This window comes from Emys orbicularis, chromosome 2 (genome assembly GCF_028017835.1).
Source record: "Emys orbicularis isolate rEmyOrb1 chromosome 2, rEmyOrb1.hap1, whole genome shotgun sequence".
Lineage (NCBI taxonomy): Eukaryota > Metazoa > Chordata > Testudines > Emydidae > Emys > Emys orbicularis.
This window is the reverse complement of record NC_088684.1, coordinates 249,435,642-249,458,203: the sequence shown is the minus strand read 5'-3', so window position 1 is coordinate 249,458,203 and position 22,562 is coordinate 249,435,642. Positions and strand designations below refer to the sequence as shown.

The 22,562-nt window shown below is 44.0% G+C and overlaps 1 protein-coding gene across 1 annotated transcript in view; it reads left to right on the top strand.

The window, feature by feature from the left end:
• The first annotated feature begins 1,373 nt into the window (after positions 1–1,373).
• SDHAF3 (succinate dehydrogenase complex assembly factor 3) overlaps positions 1,374–22,562 on the top strand; it is an 81,124-nt gene continuing 59,935 nt past the window's right edge. Inside the window, exon 1 of the mRNA XM_065399671.1 lies at positions 1,374–1,616. Coding sequence (XP_065255743.1) covers positions 1,434–1,616 — 183 coding nt within the window. The 5' untranslated portion in view covers positions 1,374–1,433. The remainder of the gene's footprint in view (positions 1,617–22,562) is intronic.

Here is a 22,562-nt window from a genome sequence, read left to right as displayed (position 1 = left end):
CAGGGATGGTGTCCCTAGCCTCTGTTTGCCAGAAGCTGGGAATGAGCGACAGTGGACGGATCACTTAATGATTCCCTGTTCTGTTCATTCCCTCTGCGGCACCTGGCACTGGCCACTGTCGGAAGACAGGATACTGGGCTAGATGGACCTTTGGTCTGACCCAGTAGGGCCATTCTTATGTTATGTTCTTCCTGGGTCCATCAGTAATCTCCCTGCATGGGGAATAATAAAGCAAAAACTCCCCACCCCCCCAACCCGGGGTACAGGGGCAGGGGAGGCAGAGCCTCCCTTGGCCTATTATACCCGCAACCCATGGCTGGTGGATTCATACTTATGTGGCTCCAGAGCAGGGGTAGGCAACCTATGGCACGTGTGCCAAAGGCGGCACGCGAGCTGATTTTCAGTGGCACTCACACTGCCCGGGTCCTGGCCACCGGTCCGGGGTGGCTATGCATTTTAATTTAATTTTAAATGAAGCTTCTTAAACATTTTAAAAACCTTGTTTACTTTACATACAACAATTGTTTAGTTATATATTATAGACTTATAGAAAGAGACCTTCTAAAAACGTTATAATGTATTACTGGCATGCGAAACCTTAAATTAGAGTGAATAACTGAAGACTGGGCACACCACTTCTGAAAGAAGCAACAGAGGGTCCTGTGGCACCTTTAAGACTAACAGAAGTATTGGGAGCATAAGCTTTCGTGGGTAAGAACCTCACTTCTTCAGATGCAAGAAGTGATCTGAAGAAGTGAGGTTCTTACCCACGAAAGCTTATGCTCCCAATACTTCTGTTAGTCTTAAAGGTGCCACAGGACCCTCTGTTGCTTTTTACAGATTCAGACTAACACGGCTACCCCTCTGATACTTGACACTTCTGAAAGGTTGCCGACCCCTGCTCCAGAGGCTCAGGTCACCCCAGGGAGAGGAAGTGGTTGCAGCCCCAGCCAGGGAGCCTCCATGCGTGGGCACGGGGGCGCCTGAGTGCGCTGGATCGGGGACTCCCGGGGCTCCGCTGCCCCTCCTCCCCCAGGGGGCGTCCCGGCTGCTACTCGGCTGCCGCCGGGGTGGCGGGTGGGGGCGAGAGAGCCCCTGAGCTAGGTCAGGCCGGCTTGCGGGGAGTCGCTCGCTGATCCGCCCCCGGCCTGGCGGCTCCTGTTCGCTGGGGGGCAGGCGGGGCGGCCCTGCTGGGGAGGAGCCCGACGCGCCGTGTCCCGCCCCCGGTGCCACCGCCTCAAACCTCCGGCATAGGAGCGCTTCTCTCCGCGCTCCGCTGCCCACCCGGGGAGCTTCTCCGGGGCCTGCGACTGCCCTAGCACCGCCCCGCTTCCCCAGCCCGCCAGCTGCACTGACCCGCCCGCCCTGCTGCAGCGCGCAGCCCGGCCGGCACCCCCAGGCGGCAGGCAGCGCAGCCCGCTGTAGCCCTAGCCATGCCGGGCCCTGTAGCCCTGCACGTGTCCCGTGTGCGGGCTCTGTACCGGCGGATCCTGCTGCTGCACCGGGCGCTGCCCGTGGAGCTGAAGGCGCTGGGCGATGAGTACGTGAAGGAGGAGTTCCGGAGGCACCGGTCGGTTGGGCCTGCTGATGCCCAGCGCTTCCTGCGGGAATGGGAGGCAAGTGCCCTAGGACCAGCCTCCCCCGTCTGCTGGGGGGGGGCTGCGGGCCATCTAGTTCCTCCCTCACCTTGGTGTTGCCTTAGGGCCCTACCTCAGCTGCATCTATCAGCTCACAGCCTGGGGCTAACGCAGGGGGCTAGGAGTAAGGAGATCTGGGCTCTGCTCCGACTTACTGTGTGATGTGACCTGGCCTGGGCGAGTCTCTAGGCCCAATATTTTCAAAAGTAGCTGCTGAGCACCTGCAGGGTGCTTTGAGCAGGGGATTGGATGACCTCCTGCGGTCTCTTCCAACCCTAATACTCTGTTGACTTCATTGTAGAAAACTTAGGGCTTAGTTTCTCTCTGCCTCAGGCCTTCCTTGTATAGTATGGAAGCTGTGATGTTGACACACCTCTGCAAAGTACCCTGAGAGCTGCAGATTTTTAAATAGAGCTAGATAAGTGTAACCTATTTATTATTGTATACTAACCTCCAACAACCTCAGCACAAGATTAAGGGATACCCATAATAATAGGCTTCCCTCTGTGCAGGATTCTCATTGCATGGCACCAGTCTGGTAGAACTCTTATAGCTCTTAAGGTTTTTGGCTGGGTTGGGAGGCAGTAGTAGCAGAACCCCTACTAACTGTCATGTCCCTCTCCCCCCACCCCTCCAATGTTCCATTCAGTTTCCCCTTTACCATGGTTGATCTCATACGAGACTCTCTCACTGGCCACTTCTCCAGCTGTCTCCCAGATCCTGATACCTTGTCGGGTGTTCTCTTGTATCCGTAACCCTTCCAATTAGCTAGGTCTGAGACTGCTATAAATATTTGAGGTCTGTGCCTTGGGCATTTTGGAACTCTAGTGTGGCAATACATTGTCAGTGTTTCTTAGTGCTTTGGCACCTGTTTTTTCGTGACAGTTCAGTTTCTGCCTTGGCCTGTTAGTGCACCAAAAACTAGTGGCACTATCTTCTCTGTGCTTCTGTTAGCCAGTGCCATGGCACCAATTCTGACATCATCTTTGTTCTCAGTGGGTTACCTAGGGAGGTGGTGGAATGCCCTTCCTTAGAGGTTTTTAAGGTCAGGCTTGACAAAGCCCTGGCTGGGATGATTTAGTTGGGGATTGGTCCTGCTTTGAGCAGGGAGTTGGACTAGATGACCTCCTGAGGTCCCTTCCAACCCTGATATTCTGTGATTCTATTTTATGATTCAGTGCACCAGTGCCTGAAGTTATGAAGCACTGGCACTGCAAGCTTTATTACGTGGTCTTAAGGCTGTTCAGTATAGTCATTTACTGTGCTGTTCCTCTGCCAAATTTGTTTGTTTTTTTAGGGTGATGCTCATCTAGGTGTTTATTTCTCTCTGTTGGTCCAGTGCTTCGCTCAACATACTGGTGCCATTTTTCGTTTCCCTTTGTAGGTCTGACATCTAAAGCGGAAAGAAGAGTACTCAGCAGCATCCCTTTAAATGTTTCAGAGTAATGGCCGCACTCATTGTGTGGCTATCTCTGAGCTGAATGCAACATGCAGCAGTACCACCTGTGTCTGCAGATGTTACCCTGAGCACTGAAGAAATGTGTGGCATATTCCCAGGCCTTGTAAACCCTGCACAAGCCTGGAGCTCTTTGAAGGGTAAACCCTGAAAACTAAAACCTGAGCTACCCATAACCTTTCTGTGCCAGTGCTATGCATATTGGTGAAGACATGGATCTCCCAGCAAGCCCAGTGGGGTGACTTCTCCACCGAATTGCCACATGCCATCTTTAGCTGAGGACTTTGTCCAGTATTGGCATCTGGACACACTGGGGGCTTTAGTGCTTGAAGTTGGTGGTATGGAGCTCTGGTTCATTGTGTGAAGCTGAGCCTCTGTAGAAAAAGCCAAGGCACAAAGCACCGAGTGAGGTCTAACAGCTTCTCAAAGCCCCTGACTCCTGGCAGCGTGAGTATGTAGGTCTCTGGGTATCCTTATGCATTCATAAGCTCAAAGGGGCAGAGTTTCCTGATATTGGTATGTGTAGTGGTCTGTCACAATTATTCTTAGTCTTGTGCAGGTCTGCCACAAAACCCATAGTACCTTTGAGGCATTCCTCTGACCCTGCATTGGCAGAGGTAGGATCCCTTGATGCGTTGGAGTGTTTTTTGTGCTAAGGCTGATGCTCGTGCACCAGGAGTCTGCTTTTCCCAGGATAGGAAGTCTTGACAATGATGATCCAGCATCTCTTACGCTGAGGATTTCACAAAGCAGATAACATGCTCTAGAACCCCCCCATCACTTAGACAGTTCCAGCTGTGTAAATGAGGGAAGGCTGAGTATCAGGGTGATAAAAGCTGCTCTTTGGACTCAGATGAGCAAGAGGACTAATTCTATGCCAGATAAACTCAGCAGTAGAGGAACACACCAACATCTGTACAGGAGAGGAGCCCAACTTTCTCCAGTTCTTCTAGCTGACTAAACAAATGCATTTTAATTGAAACTGGTCCAAAAATTTGCAAAGTCCCCAGTTGAGGTACATAGGCCAGGATGCTTTTGCATCCTATTTTGGACCAGCAACTGAAGAAGGTGTAGCAGACCCCTCATAAAACTGTCCAAGCCTGGAAGATAACCAAGGAAAAAAATACTTTCTTTGTGAGGATGATCCCAGCTATCAAACTGTCTGGAGTGACTCAAGAGCAAGAGTACCAACCTCAGGGCAGAGTGTTAAGAACCAGCACCAACCCCCCAAATTGGTCATGAGTTCTATACTTAGATTTCACCAACCAATTATCAAGTATAAACTCCCAGGTACTATAAGAGCCTTAACACAGAGTCACAGACAGTCTCCTTGGGTACTCCATCAGTCTTGCCACCCAGATAAGCCTACCTTTGTGCTAGATGGTACCTTACATCAAGAGTCACAGCAATATTCAGGTTACTTGTAGTCCAAAAGGACCAGTCACTTACCTCAGGTCAATTGCACCTTAGAGCTCACACCAAAGACAACGCTTGGAGCCAATCCTAAACTATCTAAAGATTTATTAAATAGGAAAAGGAAACAGAGTTATTTACAAGGTTAAAGCAGGTAAACGTACATACAGAAATAAGTTACAATCTTAAATTTCAAAAGGTAATAGTAGATTCTCTAATAAGCAAGCTCTGTATGTCCTTTAGGACTAATCTAGGCCAAACTGCAGGGGATCCCTGGTTTATGCCTAAGAACCTTGCCTCCAGGGTCCAAGCAGCAATGAGAAACAGTTCCTTCTTGTTACAGGTTTTTATTCCCACCTCCACCCCCACTTGTGCTCTGAGCTGCGAACTCATCTGATGGGAGGAATTCACTTGCATGACTCATCTTTATAGGGATGGCGGAGAGCAATCAGCAAAGTCTTTTGTCCTCTTTAATGTTCCATAATAGTTTGTTTGGAGTTGATGGGTCTTCCCTGTTGGGCAGGACTTAACACCTTCTCTTGGAGACCAGCATTTCACACTAGTTAATGTCCCTCTCCTGTCTAGTGATTTACACAGTTACCAAGGCTTACAATACAAATGCTCAAATATTATCATATAATATGGGATACATGTTATAAGTGAGAATGCATGCAGCAACTCACAAGCATTCAATAAAACCTAATACATTCTTATAATTCTGATATCTGTTATAACAATACTAATACACAGATGAGCCCGACTGATTCCAGTTATGGATTTGTCAGTGTTCAATTGAGAGATGGCAACCTTGGCATGAGCTGGTACCTGGTCTCTCAGCATCATACCGGCTACTGCTCTTGCCCTCCTTATGAGAGTTTTGTGGAATCAGCCATGGCTAGAGGGAAGACCATTTGTATTGCTCCTGAGTATATTTGGAGGAAGGGTTTACAAGACCAGAACACTATCTCAGTCTGAGTCAATCAGTGATATATTCTCACTAGTGGTAGGAGAGGAAGGAGTGGTGGATTAGGCCTTCATCCGGAGGGGGACACCTATCTCTTTGCCTTTCACTAGAAGAAAAAGCTACTGGTCTGCTCATGGCATCAAGAAAAGACCATGTTAGCTAAGGATATTTTCTCCACCAGCTGGGAAAGGATGCTGCTGTACTTCTTTTCAACAGCCTACCTCTGGTAGCAAAGGACCTGTTAAAGCTTATGAGACACAAAGGTTTAATGATCCCAATAGTCCCGTATTGGTCCGATCAGGTTCAGAATCTGGCCTCAGTAGTCATTCAGAACAAGCACTTCTCTATCAACCTGGGAGCCATCTCTCTGACATCTTGTTCCTTTTAGGTTAGAGATCTTCAGGTATGGTATCTCTGAACAGGTGATTTGGTCCTCCTGGCATTTCAGAAGCCATCTACAAAAAGGAGCTACAACTCCAAATGGATAATTGAGTCCTCTCCAAGGTGGTGTTGGAGTTTCCACAGTAGTGAGTCTGTCCTCTTGCCAACGCTCTTTTCATGCCAGAGGCCCTTCCTCATGAGTTTGGTGTAAAAGGGTCTTGGAATAGACTGAAACATTTAGAAAGTCCACTTAACTTCTTGTTTCTTTTGTCACCAGTTCACTGGGCATGGCTGTTACTACAGGACTATACCTGAATGAATATCTGATTGCATTTCACATTGCTAGGACCTGGCTGATCTGAAACTAGAAAGTTATGTCAATGTTCGCGCAATTCAAGTGAACACTGACCATAACCTACCTTCATGGATGTTTCCATCAGACATGTGTAAAGCAGCTACATGTTTTTCTCTCCATACGTTCACAAAGCATTATTGCATAGGCTCATCCTCCAGGAGGAAATCCTGTTTTGGATTCTGTGTTCTAGAACGCAGTTCCAAGGTGGAGAAGGCCAAACTCTTCCACCTGCAGAAGTTTTTGGTTTATGTCAAGATATCCCAAATTTTCATTTGTCTCATTTGTGTGGGTTTTTCTTTCTGATAACATTCAAGTCTGCTGAAAGAAATAATTATGTCCAACTATTTGATTTGTAAGAGGTCACTTGCTGCTCTTTATACTGTTTAATGCTGTACATAATAAAAGAATATCTCAGTTAATGCTTTTGTCACTAACTTTGTTATTGCCACTTGTTTTAATTTCTCTCTCTTTGGACATTTTTCAATCTTTCTTTCCTGAAGTGAGAGTCCTGCACAGATGCTCTCATTAGACAGGGAAAAATATTTAATTTATAATTCTCCTTCTCTGAAAAGATCCTCTTTCAGGATTCTCGTTCACCTGCCCCGGTTCCTCTAAGAGTCTGGAGGTTAACTTTTAACTTTTTTTTTAAAGACAGCTTTCTCTTATACCTTGTTTCTCATTTTTTGTCTGAGGTGCACTTTTTTTTATTTGTAATCTCACATTCATCATCTTGAATGTTTTTTTTCTTTCTCTTACCTTCATGTCCTGCTCAGTATAAGAACTGAATAATTAGAAGGCAACACTTTTAGAGTCAGCAGTAGAGGCGTGGAATGGCTAGCAGGGGGCCTGACTTGCATTCTTTATCTGACTACCGCTAACCTTAAGGGTCAAAAAACCTTGAGAGTAAGAACAGTTCTATCAGCTTTTCACTAAGGAGTCACAGCTCGGGTGTGAGAATCCTGCAAGATATCCTTTTCAGAATAAAGAGTACATAATTTTCCAATTTTCATTTCCCCTCACCAACTGATAGAGCTTGAAAACTGAAAATCTTGGTCATACCTCTCAAACAGCCCACGCTACTATGGGTTTTATTTGGTAGTGAATTCTATAATTAAAGCTGTAAAACAGTTTCCTCTCATAGCTGCCTGTAGCTTACAACTTTGGGGTTTAAATTTTCCATGCTTGGTTCTTCTCCAAAAGTGACTTGGATTTTTTTTTTTTTTTAACAAAATCCCTTTTAGTACCAGTGGAGTTGTGAGAAAGTGGTAAAAATACATGTTTTTTTCAGCAAAAAACCTGAATTTCAAAACCTGAAACTTAGGATGATCTTTAATGAGCACTAATGGTTTTGCAAGGCATGGGGTTGGGAGTGGGAAATTGGTTTAGATTTAATAGTGTCTGTTTGAAAATGGCATAGTGCACACTTCAAGAGGGCAGCTTGAAAAGATGCCAAGGTAGATTCAGGCTTTGCCAAGCTGTTCATGTGGATCCTTTTACCTATATCTCAGTCTTCTTATTTCCCCCCCAAATTATGTCAGTCTGAAGGTGTGATTACTAAAAATCTCACATTCATTTCACAGGGCTAAGGGACTTGTTGCACCTCAGAATGCGTTAAAACTCCCAGAGCCTTGGAAACATGAAATAGATAATTGGGGAACAAGTCCCAAAGCATTTCTTCAACATTCTCTTCCCTTGCTGGGAAACAGGTTCTCAGGCTAGTGTTTAGCTCCTTTTATTCCAGTGGGATATAGGTCATCAGTCTGTCCCTTGGCTGGAGTGAATAGCCCATTCAATACTAACCTCATGGAGGCTCTAGATTAGTTCTTGAACATCCTGCAATAGTGCATCTATGAAGTGCATGTATATGGCACACTTAAAGAAGTGTGCATTAGCGGTACTAGCATATTGCTTATTACAAGAAACACAGCTGTGCTTCCAGAAATTCTGCGTGCACCAGATTTTTTTCTTTCTTCAAAAAAAAATCTAGAGGCATTTTAAAAACAACTAACAAAATCATCCAAAGCACAGGACTTGGTGGTCATGGTGGACTTCAACAACCCAGACATCTGGGGAAAATAGTACAGTAGGGCACAGATTATCTAACAAGTTCTTGGAATGTATTTGAGACAAGTTTTTATTTCAGAAACTGGAGAAAGCTACTAGGGGAGAGGCTGTTCTAGATCTGATTTTTAACAAATAGGGAGGAACTGGTTGAGAATTTGAAAGTGGAAGGCAGCTTCAGTGACAGTGATCATGAAATGATGGAGTTCATGATTCTAAGGAAAGGTCGGAAGGAAAACAGCACAATAAAGATAATGGAGTTCAAGAAGGCAGACTTTATCTAACTCAGGGAGTTGGTAGGTAAGATCCCATGAGAAGCAAATCTAAGGAGAAAAACAGTTCAAGAAAGTTGGCAGTTTTTTAAAGAGACATTATTAAGAGCAAAAGAGCAAACTAGCCCATTGCGAAGGGAAGATCGGAAGTATGGCAAGAGACCACCCACTTTCAGTGATCAGAAACTCAATAAAGAGTCCTATAAAAAGTGGAAACTAGGTCAAATTACAAAGGATTAATATAAACAAATAAATATATAGGGACAAAATTAGAAAAGCCAAGGCACAAAATGAGTTTAAACTAGCTAGAGACATAAGGGTAACAAGAAAACACTCTACAAATACATTAGAAGCCAGAGGAAGACCAAGGATAGGATAGGCCAATTACCCAATGAGGAGTGGGGGAACAATAACAGAAAATGTGTAAATGGCAGATGTATTAAATTACTTTTTTGGTTCATTTTTCACCAGAATGGTTAGTAGCAAGTGACCATCTAATATAGTGAATGCCAGTGAAAATGAGTTAGGATCAGAGGCTAAAATAGGGAAAGAACAAGTAAAAAATTACTTAAACAAGTTAGAAGTCTTTGGGTCACCAGGGCCTGATGAAATACATCCTAGAATGCTCAAGGAGTTGACTGAAGAGGTATCTGGGCCATTAGCGAGTATCTTCAAAAAGTCATGGAAGACAGGAGAGATTCCGTAGGACTGAAAAAGAGCAAATATAGTGCCAATCTATAAAAAGAAACAAGGACAACCTGGGAAATTAGACCAGTCAGCTTAGCTTCAGTAGTATCCAGAAAGATAATGGAGCAAATAATTAAACAATCAATTTGCAAACACCTAAAATATAATGTGAATAAGTAACAGTCAGCATGGATTTGTCAAGAACAAATTATGTCAAACTAAACTAATAGCTTTCTTTGACAGGGTGACACGCCTTGTGGATGGGGGAAGAGAGGGAGATGTAGTATATCTTGACTCTAAGATGCGAAAAAATTATCTTGGCTCTAGTAAGGCTTTTGATGACCTTCTCATAAACAAACTTGGGAAATACAACCTAGATGGAGCTACTATAAGGTGGGTGCATAACTGGTTGGAAAGCCATTCCCAGAGTAGTTATCGGTGGCTCACAGTCAAGCTGGAAAGGCATATCGAGTGTGGTCCCACAGGGATCAGTTCTGGGCCCAATTCTAGTCAATATCTTCATCAGTGATTTAGATAATGGCAGAGAGAGTACACTTATAAAGTTTGTGGGAGATACTCAGCTGGGAGGGGTTGCAAGTGCTTTGGAGGATAGGATTAAAAATCAAAATTATCTGGAAAACTGGAGAAACGGTCAAAAGAAAACAGGACAAAATTCAGTAAGGACAAAATGCAAAGTACTCTACTTAGAAAGGAACAAATAGTTGCACACATACAGAATGGGAATGACTGCTTAGGGTGGAGTACTGCAGAAAGGGATCTGGAGGTCATAGTGCATCACAAGCTAAATGTGAGTCAACAGTGTAATGTTGTTGCAAAAAAAGCTAACATCATTCTGGGATGTATTAGAAGGAATGTTATAAGCAATACACGAGAAGTAATTCCTCTGCTCTACTCCACACTGATTAGACCTCAGCTGGAGTATTGTGTCCAGTTCTGGGCGCCACATTACAGGAAGGACGTGTACAAATTAGAGAAAGTCCAGAGAAGAGCAACAAAAATGATTAAAGGTCTAGAAAACATGACCTCTGAGGGAAGATTTAAAAAAATTGGGTTTGTTTAGTTTGGAGAAGAGAAGACTGAGGGGGGACATATCATCAGTTTTCAAGTACATAAAAGGTTGTTAGAAGAAGGAGGGGGAAAATGTTCTCTTTAACCTCTGAGTATAGGATAAGAAGCAATAGGCTTAAACTGCAGCAACGGCGGTTTAGGTTGGGCATTGGGAAAAACTTCTTACTATCAGGGTGGTTAAACGCTGGAATAAATTGTCCAGGGAGGTTGTGGAATCTCCATCATTGCAGTTTTTTAAGAGCAAGTTAGACAAACACCTGTCAGGGATGGTCTAGATAATACTTAGTCCTTCCATGAATGCAGGGGACTGGATTAGATGACCTCTTGAGGTCCTTTCCAGGCCTATGATTCTATTAAATGCTAAATAGTGTGTCAAAGCAACTTTGAGGTTTCACAATTAAAATAATGTAACAGTTAAGTTTCTTATAGCAACATTAACTTGGCATGTTGCACATGTGAAGTATTTTTATTCCTGATTTTCTTGTTAGATGTACAGCTTACTGTTGTACAAATACAATTTTAATTCCTGGACAGGCTTTTTCCTCGCTCACTGCACACCATACAAGATGCATATTGCAATGTGGTTCGATATATTGTGTTAGTGGAGAGAGAGAATGTGTGATCTTATAATTAAATATTGTATCTTAATGTAAACACATGAGAGCTGAGCTGTTGCAAATGTGATGTTAGCTTTATCATTTCCTGACTTTGAGTATCTAATTATACAACCTTAATGTTCTCAGCATTTTTTTGTTTGTTTCTTTGTTTTTTAATGGATTTTCCTGGGTTTAAAAAAAATCCTTAATCTGGAACTATTTGACTTTGTGGTTGAAACTCTTGTTAGCTCCAAGAGAAGGCTTGGGCTTGCACCACTGAAGTCAATAGGAGTTTCAACATTGATTTCATTCATAGGAGGATCATGCCCACTGTGTGTATCATGCCTTATTGAGTATGTATACTGGGCTGCTGATAATTGGGTCTGTGGTTGTGTTGTGACTTCTTGTTATCCAACCTTCCTCCTGGATACTTACTAATCGTTAAAATAGCCCTGGCATTTTTTGACCAAAACTTACCACTGTTCCAAACAATTTTATTGTTCTCACTTTATTATTTACATAAAACAGCACATTCAGGAAAGTGAGCGCATCAGGTGTTTATGTCAAGGAAATCAATCCACGTCATTTAAGTTCTCTGTATTTCTGTATTTTGTGACCATCTTTTGTATCTTAGTACTTTAGGATTTTAGTTTCTGGACAGATATCCTTAGCTATGAACCCAAATCTCAATGTGGAACTTGAACCTATGATCTAGTTCACAGGCAAGGATGCTGCCATCTTAAATATATTTGCAGAATATAAAAAGATAAGCAAAAGATTAAAGGCAGATTTCAAGACTAATTTTAAAGAAAAATGAGAGAAATGGGATCAAGTTTGAGATATAATGTCTTAATAGACAAATGAACACAGAATAACCCTTGAGTTACTGTAATATTGCTGTATTTAAGGTCCTACTTCATTTGCGATATTGCAGAAATTGCAGATTCTGCAATATTAGGCTTTCACCACAGTTTTGTTTTAAATCAGCTTACTTTGCACAGTCCACAATTTGCATACGTTTTGAGTTTTGCAACACACACTTTTTTGCTCATTAGTACATTAAATGAGTTTGGAGAGTTTTGGGATTCATCTGCAGTTCTACAGCATTTTCCAGAGTTAGCAGGGACAGTAAAGCGATCACTATTGATCTTACCTAGTTCTGTGGATGCTGAGTGTGCAACATCTCGATACAGACAAGTGTTCACAAAGCAAAGACAGGACATGAAGGAGACCACTGTAGCGGGGTGTGCTGCACTAACATTCAATCCCTATAAAATATAAATGCCTAAAGTGACTGAATTTCTGTAGCAGTTCTGTTAAGAATTTTTCTTCTGAATTTTATATTGTACCAGTCACTTTTTAAAAAATGAATAAGAACATAAGAACTGCCATACTGGGTCGGACCAAAGATCCATCTAGCCCAGTATCCTGTCTTCCGACAATGGCCATTGTCAGGTGCCCCAGAGGGAATGAACAGAACAGGTAATCATCAAGTGATCCATCCCCTGTCGCCCATTCCCAGCTTCTGGCAAACAGAGGCTAGAGACACCATCCCTGCCCATCCTGGCTAATAGCCATTGATGGACCTATCCTCCATGAATATATCTAGTTCTTTTTTGAACCTTTTAATATAATATATTGTCTGGTTATCTTAAAAAAAAAAAAAATTAGCTGGCATAACTGTCATGGATTCACAGGTCCTGTGCTCTGGAACAGCCCCTGGGAGAACTCCCTTCATTGTGTCAACCTTCCTTGAGGGTTGCACAAGGTAGCTCTCTGGGATAAGCCCCTTGGCTTCACCGCCTCTTGGGACCGAACTCGCAGCCCTTCAGCACCTCTGCATCCCCTCATGAGCTCCCCTCAGTGAGTCCGCTCGAATTGGACATCTGGGGAAGGCTTGCACACTCAGAGGGAAATGCAGCAAGACTTTATTATACTGGAGTGACTCTTAGACAGCATTGTAAAGGCAGACGGGTTTATTAGATAAAGTCATTATGTTAGCATAAAGAATGGAGAAGTTACAGCAAAGTCAATCTGGGTCTGTCCAGAACCCTGACCTCTCTCTCTCTCTCTCTCTCTCTGACCTTGCTTGAGTCCCAATCCAGAAGCGAGAGTCCCGCTTCTAGCAGCCTGCACTATACCACACCCCAAAGCCACCCTCTGTCCTTTGTTCTGATTCCTGGGAAAAACAGGTCACCTGGCTACTCACCTCAATTCTTTGTTCTCTGGCTGGTTGCAGCTGGCTGGCTTCTTGCCGAGGGTGGGTCCCAGGGTCATCAATTGCTAGGTTACAAAATGTCTGGGACATTGTATGGGCCCACGCAGCTAGGTGGCAGTCACACCTGGTCCTCTGGGTCTCTGCAAAGATTAAATCACCTTTTCCCACCACCTAGTTAAACATGCAGTACATAGGGGAAACCGAGGCATACACAGTATTCATACAAAATATTAAGAAAAATTCCCACTTTGTCTCAATAACATAATAAATGAGTGTTTATATAGTTCCAGCAAATTTTTCTTAAACAAATAGGTGTACTATGGCTTTTCCAAATTACAGCTATTAATAAAGGTCCATTATTACTTTTCTATGATTTTCCACGTCTTGTCTGCAACTCAGCAGCAATTATTTGAAGAACATCCCATGATTCAGGTAGGGTCTTAGCTATATTATAATTTTTACTAAAAAGAGACAAAGAAGGGTCACTTTAATTTGCTTAGTACAGGAATTTAGGAAGCTTGTTAAAAAATAAATCCCTAAACTCTTAAAAAGATGTAAGTGGATAATGAAATATTTTTACAGGAAATCTAATTTGACATGTTTGAACTTACAAAATAGAAAAATGAACTGCTTTTTGAATGCTGTTGCATGAAACAAGGCCTCTAAGAATTAGATTAATAGAAACAGTCTGTATGTAAATGTTAAATTTATAAAAATAATTAGTAGTATAATGTTATGTTATGCCTATTTATTTTTTATAGCAGTGGGCTCAGATTAATGATTTGTATCTTGAAACCCATGGGGAAGTATTAATACTAGAAGGAGATACTTCTAAAGAAAACAAGCTTTGTTAGTCAGGAACTATAGCTCTTCAGGTGGATAAAAATGAAGCATATCAATTATTAACATACATTGCTTTCTATTTTCTAAATATTTAATATTTTAATTAAAATAATTGGTGCTCATTAACAAGAGACAGCTGGTATAATTAGATTGATAATGATTATTGCCTGGGAATGTTATTAATGTTGACAGAGCTGATAAGTAATCTAGCTCAACCTCTAAATTGTACAATAATTGATGAGTATGTATTGCTTAAAACAAATAATAATAAGCTAATATTAGTTACCGAACTGGTTGGGTTACAAATTATGGGTTAGTGTTGTTACAGCAGAAAATTCAGCTGAATCTTTTTTTATTCACTTCGAAGACATTTGAATTGTCCTCCTCCAACCCTTAAGGCTGCCATGTTACGAGGACCAGTCTTCTAACTAAGAAGGCTTAGGCTGTCTTGGGGCTACAGAGAATCACTGAAGAGTGACAAGAGAGTCCATCTTCCTAACAGGCTAAATAAATTGCCTCTGTACCAGTTTCTAGCCATTATTGGCCCTGGAGTATGGGATTTTGACAGCCTTTCTATGAGCTGCCACGTGGACTGAAATTGATTCAGAGTTGTGCTTTACAATAGTGTGCTTGGCTCATTGAAAAAGGGAGATGCTTGTATTACTCTCTAGTAACACATCAAGGCATTTCAGGAGCTGTGGAAAACATAATTCCAACTATACATATAAAATGATGGGGTCTAAATTAGCTGTCAAGAAAGAGATCTTGGAGTCATTGTAGAAAGTTCTCTGAAAACATCCACTCAGTGTGCAGCGGCAGTCAAAAAAGCTAACAGATTGTTGGGAATCATTAGGAAAGGGATAGATAATAAGACAGAAAATATCATTGCCTCTATATAAATCCATGGTGTGCCCACATCTTGAATACTGTGTGCAGATGTGGTTGCCCCATCTCAAAAAATATATATTGGAATTGGAAAAGGTACAGAAAAGGGCAACAAAAATTATTAGGAGTACAGAATAGCTTTTGTATGAGGAGAGATTAATAAGACTGGGACTTTTCAGCTTGGAAAAGAGACAACAAAGGGGGGATATGATGGAGGTCTATACAGTCATGACTGGTGTGAAGAAAGTAAATGAGGAAGTGTGTTATGAGAAGGAGTAAATAACAAGAACTAGAGTTCACCAAATGAAATTAATAGGCATAGGGTTGCCAGGCATCCAATTTTCAACTGGAACGCCCAGTTGAAAAGGGACCCTGGCGGCTCTGGTAAGCACTGCTGACCGGGCTGTTAAAAGTCCAATTGGCCGCTCGCAGCAGGGCAGGCAGGGTGCCTGCCTAGCTCCGCACGGCTCCCGGAAAGCTGCTGGCATCTCCCTCCGGCTTCTAGGCGTAGGGGTGGCCACAGGGGCGCCGCATGCTGCCCTATCCCCGAGCATCGCTTCTGCAGCTCCCGTTGGCTGGGAACTGCAGCCAATGCGAGCTGCAGGGGTGGTGCCTGCAAGCAGGGGCAGCGCGTAGAGCTGCCTAGCCATGCCTCCACCTAGGAGCCGGACGGAGATGCCGGCAGCTTCCGGGAGCCACCTGAGTAAGCACCGCCCAGAGCGTGCATCCCTCACTTCCTCCCGCACCCCAACCCTCTGCCCCAGCCCTGAGCCCCCTCCCACACTCCGAACCCCTTGGCCCCAGCCCGGAGTCTGCTCCTACACCCCGAACCCAACATGCCCAGGCCCACCCCAGAGCCCGCCCCAGCTGAAGCACCCCTCCTCCTCCCCCGCATCCCAACCCTCTGCCCCAGCCTGGAGCCTCCTCCTGCACCCTGAACCTCTCATTTCTGGCCCCATTCCGGAGCCCGCACCCCCAAATAGAAACTTGGCAACCCTAAATAGGCAGCAGGTTTAAAACAAACAAAAGGAAGTATTTCTTCACACAACAATCAAGGTGTAGAACTCTTTGCCAGAAGATGTTGTGAAGGCCAAGACTATAACAGGTTTCAAAAAAGAACTAGATAAGTTTATGGAGGATAGGTCCATCAATGGCTATTAGCAAGGATGGGCAGGGAAGCAAAACCATGCTCTGAAGTATCCCTAACCTCTGTTTGCCAGAAGCTGGGAATGGGCGACAGGGGATGGATCACTTGATGATTATGTGTTCACTTCATTTCCTCTGAAGCACCTGGCATTGGCCACTGTCAGAAGACAGGATACTGGGCTAGATAGACCATTGGTCTGACTCAGTATGGCTGTTCTTATGTTCTGGAGGGGCTGGTCATTTAGACCGAAGACCTCTAGTATTATTAATTATTCTGTTTAGTTTTTCTCACTAATGTTGTCACGGACAGATAAAAGTTCTGATAAATCAATGTTATTTAATCAGATTCATTTCCAAACTGTTGATATGACTCAAGGTGTTGGGTTTATTTACTTGTTTTTACATACTGGATGACTGCAGGATGTGGTTTCAGGGATCTTATAATATTTTACAGAACATAAATGCTGCTATTCACACACACTGTCTGACGTTCTGCAGGGTCTGCCTTTAATAATTGCCTTATATGATCCTGATGTGACCCCCATTAACTTCAGTGGGTGTTGGGGTGAGCACTATTTGAAGTAACATGTGAAAGGCCCCATCCAGCTTCCTCCCTGTCAATGACTGGGTCTCCTACTTTCACATAACCACAACGTCATTTTCTGCTTCTGAATGCCTTGGGTTCGTGTGATTCTCCCTACACCACTTTTACTTGTTCTTAAGATCTTTGCCCACTCACAAATGGACTGAGATGTTGAGAGGTGAAACTGAAAAACAATTTTTCAGGTGATGGTTGAGGAAGAGCATTTAGGGGACTGAGCTTCTGCTATCATCTGAGAATGCTGGAATCAACCTGGGCCATGAATGGAAAATCTGGGGTGCCTGTTTGATTGTCCCTCAGCAGCTGTAGTGGATATATAAGCCTAAGGGTATGTCTTCACTACCAGCCGGCTCGGCGGGCAGCAATCGATCCAGCGGGGATCGATTTATCACGTCTAGTCTAGATGCGATAAATCGATCCCCGAGCGCTCTCCCGTGGACTCCTGTACTCCAGCTCGGCGAGAGGCGCAGGCAGAGTCAGCGGGGGAGCGGCAGCAGTTGACTCACCATAGTGAGGACACCGCGGTAAGTTGATCTAAGTACGCTGACTTTAGCTACGTTATTCACGTAGCTGAAGTTGCGTAACTTAGATCGTTTCCTCCCCCCCCCCAGGCCTAAGACTGCTGCTACCTTTCTGTATTCTGCTGTAGGTGGCAATGAAGTACATTGCATGGATGATCTGCTCTTTGTCTAACAGTGTAATAGATTTTTGAAAGTTAAATATGATTTTGAGGCATTTGTCATTTCAGATTTTAATAAAAATTGTGACATAAGATTCAGGAGTGCTATTTCATTGACATAGTGCAACATTGCCAGATACAGTAGAATTGGTTTTTAGTGACCTTTTGATTATGTGGATCAAAAACTATTTATTAAAAGTAAATTCCTATTGCTGCTGATAACCTTAACCCTAACTTAGAGTGTTCAGTGGGCATTTGGTTGTAAGGATCACATTGGAAACTGTTTCTTTAGTTTTCTTTGATATTTCCCAAAGTCAGGAAAGACTTTCTCAATCTTTTGAGTGTCTTTAGTTGTGGCTGATGAATGAGAGCTTGTGAGAGTCAGACAGGACCGCAGATAGGGAATCAGGATGCTGTTCTGACTGTCAGGCTAGATGTGTGTGGTGTGGCGTGGCTGCAGTGACTTCCCTTAATCTGCTTAATCTGCTTTGGCATTAAATGCTGAGTCTTCTTCACTCTCTATGCAAGGCGGAGATTTTGTTTTTTCTGCATCTTTGATTTGGGAAGTTTCCATAAAACAGCATTGAGGTGTAGTGATCATTTGAATAGAATAGGGGTGGGCAAACTTTTTGGCGCGAGGGCCACATCTGGGTATGGAAATTGTATGGTGGGCCATCAATGTTCATGAAATTGGGGTGCAGGAGGGGGTGAGGGCTCCAGCTGGGAGTGCGGGCTCTGGGGTAGGGCCAGAAATGAGGAGTTCAGGGTGCAGGAGGGGGCTCCGGGCTGGGGCGGGGGGTTGGGGTGCAGGTGGGGGGGTTTGGAGGGTGGAAGGGGGATCACGGCTGGAGCAAGGGGTTGGGGCTCAGGAGGGGGTCAGGGGTGCAGGCTCCGGGCAGCACTTAACTCAAGCAGCTCCCGGAAGCAGCAGAATGTCCCCCCTCTGGCTTCTACGCGGAGGCGTGGCCAGGTGGCTCTGCATGCTGCCCCGTCCACAGGCGCCATCCCTGCAGCTCCCATTGGCCCCATTTGCTGGCCAAAGGGAGCTGCGGGGGCGGCGTTTGGGTGGGGGCTGCGTGCAGAGCTCCCTGGCAGCCCTTAGGCGTAGGAGCCGGAGGGGGGACGTGCCACTGCTTCCAGGAGCCGCGTGGAGCAACCCCCCGACCCTGCTCCCCGGCAGGAACTTGAGGGCCGGATTAAAATGTCTGAAGGGCCGGATGTGGCCCCCGGGCCATAGTTTGATCACCCCTGGAATAGAACGATCAAAATGAAGGTTCCCCAGACAGTTTCGTAAAACAGGGTTCCACTGTAATATAGCCTTAAAATTTCATGGCCCCATTCTCATTCTACTGGTGCTGCCTCCAAATCTAGAAAAACACAAGCAGGGTTAGGGTCCTTAGTCAAGAATCCTTACCGTATAGTGGAGTCTTTTCTTGCAGAGAGAGTTGGAATGACCTGTGAGTATACCCAGTAGATGAATGTGTGTGTGTGTGGTACACATCTGTCATGGGAAGAAGCATTTGGTACCTCTCATTTGAAGAGTGACATCATTCTCTTTTAGATTAGTCTTCCCACTACTGAGTAATAAACCAATACCATTGTTGGGATTTTTTTTGTTTCCAACATATTTTAAAAACTCCTTTTTGTCCTTAACAATGCTGGCTATAGATTTCTTCTTGTATCCCTTTGCTTCCTTCATCAATTTTCTACAATTCCTAACTTCTGATTTGTATTCATATCAGCTTCCCCTTTCTTCCATTTGTTATATATTACCTACTTATTTTGTATAGTTGCCTTCACTTCCCCTCTTTAAACCAGGTCGTTTTTTTTAAACCGGCACCCCCTTCTTCCTCAATTACGAGATTGTGGCTTTTGGGGCATCTAGTAAGGTGTTCTTAAATGATTCCCAAGTATCATTCACATTTTTCATATTAAGTTCTTCCTCCCAGTGGATTTGGCTAATAATTTTGTTTAGCTTTGTGAAATTGGCCCTATTAAAGCAGCAAGTGTGTGTGTACACTGGTCTGGAAATGTAATCAAGACATGATCACTGGTACCTAAGCTACTATTAATTTTTAGTTCTTTGATCAGTTCCTCTTTATCTGTTAGGACAAGGTCTAATAAAGAATTCCCCAGTGTTGGCTGCAACATCTTTTGTGTTAGGAAATTGTCATCTATAATTTTTAGAAATTCCAAGGATGTTTAAGTACTGGCAGCATGAGACCTCCAGCGTGTACCATTCAAATTGAAGTCCTCATGACCATGCAACTTTTGTTCCTATACATCATATATAAGTGTGAAAGGAGGTGGTCATCCAGTTCCCCAGTGTGATTTGGTGGTCTGTTGCAGACACCAACTAATGTTATGCTTTGTCAGTACATTGATCCGTAAGCATTCAAGATCATTTCTTCTAAGTTATCAGTGACTTGGAAACAGGTAATGACATTTTTGACATAGAGTGGTAATCACCCTCCCCTTTTGTGCACTCGATCCTTCTTAAATAGGTTATAACCACTGATTTTAACATTCCATTCATGCAAATCATCCCACCCGTTTCAGTAACACCAACTGGAGGGAATTTATGCTGATAAATGAGCAATTCCAATTCCTCCTCTGAATTACCCAGACTCTAGAATTGGTCTATAGGCAATTCAGGAATTTCTTCTTTTAATGTTCTTTGGTTTCTTGATTAATTTTATTCTCAACATCTGAATTTTGTGCTGAATGCCTATATCGGGTCGGCAACGTTCGGCACGCGGCTCGCCAGGGTAAGCACCCTAGCGGGCCAGGCCAGTTTATTTACCTGCTGATGCGGCAGGTTCGGCCGATCGCGGCCCCCACTTGCCGCGGTTCGCCGTCCTGGGCCAATGGGGGCGGCAGGAAGCGGCGCGGGCCGAGGGATGTTCTGGCCGTGGCTTCCCGCCACCGCCATTGGCCCGGAACGGCGAACCGCGGCCAGTGGGGGCCGCGATTGGCCGAACCTGCCGCATCAGCAGGTAAATAAACTGGCCCGGCCCGCTAGGGTGCTTACCCTGGCGAGCCGCGTGCCGAACGTTGCCGACCCCTGGCCTATATCTTCTCTCTTTTTACCCTCCCTTTTTGCTGTTAGTTTTACCCTCTCCTGACTACTCTAGCCAGCCTCTTCTACGGAGATGGAGGCCATCCAAACTGTAGATTCCACTCCCCTCATAGAAGGGGGGGGGCAATGTTCCATAAACCAAAACCCTCTACTCTACACCACTTAACTAGCCAATGCTTTATTTCCAGGATCCTCTGCCTTCTGTCTTTCTTTGCTTGTGGGACTGGAAGGATCTCAAAAAAAATTGCTTGAATTTCTTTTTTCAGCATGCTTCTGAATTCCCTGAAGTCATCTACTATCTACGAAATATCCCGCGACTTAGTGTTATTAATGCCAGTATGAACCATCACCAATGGATCCTTGTGCGTCAACTTCAGAAGCCTATCCAGTGTGACATCTCATGTCTTGGCCCTGGGAAGGCAGCAGACTGTCCTGTTGTCTGCCTCTCCCATGCAGAATGTTCTTTTGATTCATCTGAGTATTTGATTCTCCAACAAGAATTGTCTGTCCTCCTTGGACGATTGGAGAACTTTCTGCAGGCAAGCTTGATTTTCTTACATGTTGGACTGATCTGCCATCCATGCGTGTCTAGTACATCTCTCCATTCCCTTGGACCTGCAGGATCATGAGAGGTATATCTTCCAAAGTTTCCACATTGATGACCTGGTATTGATTTGAAACTTCTAGCTGTGTGGAATTCCTCCCAATCCTCTTCTCTTTGGTGGTTACAGCCTGCCTATCCTTATATGTCTGCAGCCATGTCAAGTGCTGCCATGACCTTTTGTCTCTGGTGGTTACAAATGGCCAAGCCTATTTTCTGACTTCCTCCCTGTCTAATTCCTTGATGGCCAGCTCAAGTGTTCCTTGAGCCTAGGATATTGGTATTTCCCAAGCCTGGCTGTCTCAGAACTCCTCAGCTTCTCTGATTCTCAGTAATGTCTGTCTTTGGCCCTCCAATCCAAGATGTTTTTTCTTGCTGGAGCATCATGATGAATTGCCGGCACAAATGTCAATATGCAGGTTTCAAAACTGTTTGTCTTTTTTAAGGCTATACTTTGTAATTGCATATGTGAGGGTGCACCTCTGCACTTTTGTCCCATTGGCTTGCTTGCATGAAGTCAATTGCAGGATCAGGGCCTAAGGTAGAGTTTACTGTGGTACTGGATTCTGTCAAATCAAGTATGCATGTATGTGAGATGAGGAATTTAAAGTTTTGTCTTTGTAACCTTGTGTTTGGATTATAGAGGATCTTCATTTTGCTTGAAAAGAGTTTTGTATCGCTGAAGGTTTTCACCACTTGAAGCTGGGCCGTATGAATGTACATACAGTAATAGCTCCTATAATTGATTTTTTGCTGTTTACACTGTAACCTAATACTTGGAGTACACTGAGCGGCGGCTTGTTATTTGTACTGAAATCTTTTTCCTGTGCCTGGGAGCTACTAATTTCAAATTGTATTTTAATTGGCAATTACTTGGAAAATCAAGCTCTTGATAATTATAGTGCACTACAAAGTACATTGTTTATCTTTCTGATTTTTTTAAGGTCATATCCTTTAATTTCTTTTATATTAGATTTGTTGGGGTGCAGTGGGTTTAGATGACTCATTAAAATGATTTGTACATTTTCTTTAGTTGCAGCGATCTATAGTACAGGTGAAAGCTGAAGCTGCGGCATGTTGATCGTTTAGGGTAACAGGAATGTATCCTGTTGTTTTCTTTACATTAAGAAATGAAGCCATTCCACAGACTCAAAAAGCTAGATCATAGGTCATCCATCCACCTGCCTTATCTAGCCAGCACAAAGCACTGGAAAGTGGCCCTTATGGGGCAGCTGCAGATTTCCTTGATATAAGGGAATCCCTTGGTGGCATAAAGCTAGTGCAGCCAACCCTCTATTACCTCTTTCCCTTCATCCTCCTCCTAGTTACTCCATTCCTGACATTGTAATTCCTATAGGCCATAGAATCATAGACTTTAAGGTCAGAAGGGACCATTATGATCGTCTAGTCTGACCTTCTGCACAACACAGGCCACAGAATCTCACCCACCCACTCCTGTAATAAACCCCTAACCTATGTCTGAGTTATTGAAGTCCTCAAATCATGGTTTAAAGACTTCAAGGTGCAGAGAATCCTCCAGCAAGTGATCTGTGCCCCACGCTGCAGAGGAAGGTGAAAAACCCCCAGGGCCTCTGCCAA